The sequence below is a fragment of the Bidens hawaiensis genome, unplaced genomic scaffold (genome assembly GCF_021521415.1).
Source record: "Bidens hawaiensis isolate Kalapana, Puna unplaced genomic scaffold, B.hawaiensis_p1.1 tig00026942_1, whole genome shotgun sequence".
NCBI lineage: Eukaryota > Viridiplantae > Streptophyta > Magnoliopsida > Asterales > Asteraceae > Bidens > Bidens hawaiensis.
The window spans coordinates 16,075-21,861 of record NW_027494351.1 but is presented as its reverse complement, the minus strand read 5'-3'; the positions used below and the strand labels follow the sequence as shown (position 1 = coordinate 21,861).

Here is a 5,787-nt window from a genome sequence, read left to right as displayed (position 1 = left end):
GTGGGGTTGACCGGCGATACAGGTTCTTTTTCTCAGACTTCTGTTTGTGGGACCTCTGAATTATGGTGGGCCTTCTTTAGAGGCCGAGAAAGATCCCAAAACGAAATAGAAGCTTGAATAAAGGGTCTCGAAGGCGAAATTCTAAAGAATCGAGAAAAACCAGGTTTAAATGTTGGGTTTGCTGCAGATGATATTTTGATGAAACCTAGTAGAAGAATCCTCTCCTACAATAGCCGGTCCAGGAGAAAGAGACGATCTAAACGATGCTCGAGCAACTCTATGCTTAATTCGATTGCGGAAGATTCTGCTAGTGAGGCTTCAGACTGGGTTGAACCGGTGCAGGAGGCTGGGCAATCAGAAGCTGGTAATGAGGTTGGAGGAAGGGGTCAGAGTCCACCATGCGTGGAAGACAATTAAAATGGGTGAGGCCCTCGGGGTTAATCTCAAGAAACATGTGGACCTGGTCAGATCGGTAGTTCAAGAAGAAAGGGAGGTACCTCGTTACCAATGAATTTCCTCTCGGTTAATATTAGGGGTGCTGGTGTGAATGGGAAACAGGCGTGGGCGAGTCAATTAAAACGAGTTGACGGGATACATTTCGTAGGTGTTCAAGAAACCAAAAAGGCCTCGATTTCTAGAGGTCTTATTGCAAAGTTTTGGGGGAGTGATGATTTCGAATGGGCGGTGGTGGACGCAGTTGGTAGGTCGGGCGGCCTAGTTTCGATGTGGAATCCCGATCTGTTTTCGGTGACCCACGTCTCAACAAACCGGAATTTTATTCTTACAATGGGTTCTATTAAGGGGATTGACGCTACAGGTTGTATTGTCAATGTATACGCCTTGAATGATCCGGTCTTAAGACGAAATTTATGGAGTCTTCTGGTTAATCTTATGGGTGAGTTCGACGGGCTTTGGATTTTTCTTGGAGATTTTAATGATGTTAGGCACCCTGATGAACGGTTTAACTCGGTTTTTGATCCAAACAGTGCGTTGGCGTTTAATAATTTCATTAGCTGTGCGAGCCTTGAAGAGTATTCTATGGGGGAGAGAAGGTTTACGTATATGTCAGACGATGGTAATAAGCTAAGCAAACTCGATAGGTTCCTTGTCAACGAGGCCGTAATGAATCTGTGGCCGGACGCATCTCTTAAAGTGTTCCCAAGACTGCTTTCGGATCATTGCCCTCTTGTTCTGGTCACGTCGGGTGTTCATTTCGGGCCTGCCCCTTTTCGATTCTATAACTCGTGGCTCGGTGAAACTTCTTTAGATGTTATCGTAGCCTCGGTCTTCTCTGAAGGTGTGGGAGATCTAAAACCTGATTTTGCTTTACCCTTCATCCTTAAGAAACTCAGATAGTATTATGTGTTGGAGATCCCAAATTAAAGAGACTGAAGAGCTAGAGTATAATAATGCGGTCTCCTCTATTTCGTCACTGGAAAAGACGGCGGACAGAAAACGATTAACCGATGACGAAAAGTCGTTAAGGGTGGAGTGTAAGAGATTAATTTTCATCCGGGAACAAAAGAAAAATAGAGACATGCAGCAGAGAGCTAAAATAAATTGGGGTTCTAAAGGTGATGATAACACAGCTTTTTTCCATGGAGTAGTTAACTGTCGAAAAGCGAGGAATAGAATTAACGGCCTCCAGTTGGAGGGGGAGTGGGTCTCGGATCCTATCGTCCTAAAATTGGCTGCCGCCTCGCGTTTTGGTGATTTTTTTAAGGAACCAATTCCCTCCAGGCCTTTAGTTGATAATATCGGTCTTCAGGAGTTAGATATGCAAAGTATCTCGTCTCTTATCGTTAATTTTAGTGATGAAGAGATTAAGAGAGCGGTGTGGGGTTGTGGAGGTGAAAAATCTCCCGGGCCTGATGGGTTTTCATTCGAGTTCATCAGACATTGCTGGTCATATTTTAGCCCGTTGTTTTTTGACTTCTTTGCCCACTTTCACAAGCACGGGTCCATCCCGAAAAGTGGTGGGTCGTCTTTCATGGCCCTCATTCCCAAGAAGAGGGACCCTCAACATTGGGGAGATTTTAGACCGATTTCTCTAATTGGGGTAATTCATAAGGTGGTTAGTAAAGTCCTCCTTAATCGTTTAAAATCTTATTTGGGTAAACTTGTCTCGACGGTTCAAACTGCCTTCGTGGAAGGAAGACATATTCTCGATGGTCCGCTTGTTCTTAACGAAGTCGTCTCGTGGGAAAATGTGGGAAACAGATCATGATTTTTAAAGTTGATTTTGAAAAGGCCTATGACTCGTTGAATTGGAAAAGTCTACTATCTGTTATGACCCATATGGGATTTCCGTCTAGGTGGAAGAACTAGATTCTTGGAATTCTCTTCTCGTGTAAGGCCTCGGTTCTCCTTAATGGATCGCCATCACCTGAGTTCGTTCTTGGTAGAGGACTTAGGCAGGGGGATCCTTTATCCCCTAGTATGTTCTTATTCGGTATGGAGATTCTAAATAAACTCTTGGAAAGGGCGGTTTCCCTCGGTCTTTTTGAAGGTGTTAAGTTACCCGGTGAAGGCCCACTATTGTCTCACTTCTTCTTTGCTGACGATGCCGTTTTTCTGGGTTCTTGGTCGGAGTATAATGTGCTTAATCTAAATAGAATTTTGCGTATTTTCTCTATTATCACTGGTTTGAAGGTAAATATGTCCAAAAGTCGGGTGTCTGGGGTAGGTGTGTCCGATTCGGAAGTAGCTAACATAGCATCAGTGCTTCGGTGCAAACCCGGATCCTTTCCTTTTCATACTTGGGGCTGCCCGTTGGGGCTAATATGAACAGAATTGTAAACTGGAAACCTGTGGTTGACAATTTCCAGGCCAAACTTTCATCGTGGAAGGCTAAGACCTTATCGTTCGCCGGGAGGCTCACCCTCCTGAAAGCTGTTCTGGGGAGTCTCCCTACTTATTTCCTCTCTTTATTTAAGGCCCCAGAAAAGGTCGTCTAGACTTTGGAAGGAATTAGAAGGCGTTTTCTGTGGGGAGGAGCGGGTCTTCATAATAAAATAAAATGGGTAGCTTGGGACCGGATCTTGGAGGCGAAATGTAGGGGTGGATTAGGGGTAGGAGGGGTAAAAGACATGAATTTGGCTCTTCTTAGCAAATGGTGGTGGCGTCTAAAAAATCAAGGGGACCATATTTGGGCTTCGACTATACTTGCCCTTCACGGAAACGCCTGGTGGTTTAAGACGGTCCCGGTTAAAAAATCGCTGGGAGGCGTTTGGAAAACCATTGCTTCACTTGATAAGGAGTTTTCTAAGTACGGGATAGATATTCATTCCTCTTTTCGGTGTTCAGTGGGCTCGGGGGAAAGGGATACTTCTGGTTAGATAATTGGACTGGAGTAGGCTTATTATGTGACATTTGCCCTGGGATATTCAGGTTGGTGAGTGCAAAAAAGGCTAAGGTTAGGGAATGTTTGGAAGTCAATGGGTTGACAGTTAACTGGAGATGGAGATGGAAAAGAAACCCTTCCACTGATGTTGAAAGGGCTGAGCTAGTCCATCTCTCAACCCTATTAGATTCTCAATTGGTTTCTAATGGCTAAGATAGGTGGCAATGGAGAAACGGGTCCGGAAATTGTTTTGAAGTTAAGACAATTCGGTATGATTTAGAGGCTGCTAAGGGTTCTTCATTTCCGGTTTATTCGTTTCTTTGGGTTCGTTTGGTCCCTAAGAAGGTTCTTTATTTCGTTTGGCGGGCGATTGAAGGGAGAATTCCTACCAAAGTGGCCTTAGCGCTGCGAGGAGTTAATTTTGGGAACCTTTCATGTATCTCTTGTGGTGAGCACGAAGACGCTGACCATTTATTAGTGAATTGCCAATTTGCGAGGTCGGTTTGGGTTCAACTTTGTATTTGGGTGAAATTACCGGTTAACGGGCTTTTTGAGGATTTAAATTCGCTGCTGCAAATGTTCCTTAGCTGGACATGTAATCCAAAAAGAAAAGAGGTGTTGATGGTGACAGTTTTTGCTACTTTGTGGAGACTTTGGTTATTTAGAAATGAAGGTATTTTCTCCGGAAGGATCGCGTCAAGCGTCAACGTATTGGATGATATCAAAGAACTAACCTTCCTGTGGATAACTAGTCGCTCTAAATTTTCCATTGTGTTGTGGAGTGGAGAGCTTGGTCTGAGATGTCTTTGGAAAGCAATGAAAGGGTAGGGTAATTGTGGTTTTGGTGTTTGGAGTCTTGTCCAGCCCCTAGCCTAGCTGGTCAATGGTATTATTGTATGTAATTCTTGTTATGTTGAATGAAAGTTTTGCTTTTCAAAAAAAAAACTTGTGTGCGACATTAAGGCCGGGCCACATCAAGTTTTGCACCCGCTAAGGAACACTCAAGTAACATAAGGGCTTTAACTTGTGTGCGACATTAAGCCCCAAAACTAGAGGCCTTTTCCATTAAAATTCATGTCCGTTTACCGGTGGGAAATATGACAAGCTTTTCTTTTATACCAAACTTAAAATAAATTTATGAAAAAATTAATGAAAAATAATTTTATTTTTCTAACATGTTATAAATCCATAGATATTTTAAGACAGCTTTAAACATCTAGTCATGGGATATTTGAGTGGTTGGTAGTGCATATTTTTTTCCATACTAAACTTATTTAGAGCAATTTAGAATTAAAAAATATAAATGTAACGATACTAAGAAGATTAAACGGACTAATTGTACACATCCTAGGGAATTTCACATCGGCTGTGGATTAAAGAGGTTCTTTTTTCATAAAAAAATGCCTTGCATATTAAAGTCGTCTACGTGTTTTGGTTTAGTTGGTTGTAGAGCACACGAAAGACCCATAGTTAAGTGTACTCAGGTGAGAGTAATACAAGGATGAGTGACTTGAATTTTGAAGTCTCCACTAGGGTAACAATAAAACAAATCCTGAAGTTCCTAGGTGGATTACCCATCCGGAGCAAACCGGATGAAATTGGTGGTAAAATAGGCCGGATGTTACAATAAAAGTATGTTAATTCTAGATAATATTAGAAATTAAAATTTATAAAAGTTAGTTTAGTGAATTTTCTGTCTATTTCTTTACAAATTAGATTTCGATATAACAGAATTAGGTTAATCATTTTCTTATTAAAAAAAATTTAGAAAGTAGTTTAGTTTTCATGGCATTAACTCTTTTATGAACCATTCTTGTAGCTACGAGAGGATTATATCACATATCACCTTTTGTTAAGTTATGAATGTCTGCAAGTATTGTAATGAGATCTTTTTATCTGTAAGTTGTTTTCACCTTAGTAAGTTAGCACCCCGTTACAACAAGATTTGAATGTGTCGTATGTCTTATCAAATGTTTGTACTAACCAATTTTAGTAAGTTACAAAATCATCCTATAATGTGTCCCGCCTTCTCCCAGTATATTAAAAATAATGACATTGTTAACATGAGTTGCTTTATATTTATTGACGAGCTTTAGACATTCTTGACTTAACAAAATTTAAGAATATGTGAAAACCGGTATTATATTTAATGTAACATTGTATTATATATAACGTTAGAAACGTATGGTGACTGGATTGAAATGCTGCCACAATGGTGATACATTGCATAGTTATCATTCTTTCTTTTTTTTTTCCCTTTTTCTAAACAACGAATTTCTTTTTAATTATCTTTGTCGCTGGTAAGATTTGACCTAAAACCTCCTTCTTTTAAATTCAAATGTGTAAAGGCTTTGTCTTTATCAATAGATATAGTTGGCCATTGGTAAGTGCATAGCTATCTTTGTAAGTGTAAAATGACTTTGCAAGTATTGCAATGCATTAAT

The 5,787-nt window shown here is 40.6% G+C and overlaps 1 protein-coding gene across 1 annotated transcript; it reads left to right on the top strand.

Moving 5' to 3' along the window:
* The first annotated feature begins 507 nt into the window (after positions 1-507).
* Positions 508-1,356, top strand: LOC143574479 (uncharacterized). Its single transcript, XM_077059089.1, has one exon. The coding sequence runs from the start codon at positions 508-510 to the stop codon at positions 1,354-1,356; it is 849 nt and encodes a 282-aa protein (XP_076915204.1).
* Positions 1,357-5,787: the final 4,431 nt, after the last annotated feature.

What these genes read in the sequence shown, in the direction of transcription:
- LOC143574479 (XM_077059089.1), top strand. Translation starts at nt 508, where the DNA reads ATGAATTTCCTCTCGGTTAATATTAGGGGTGCTGGTGTGAATGGGAAA.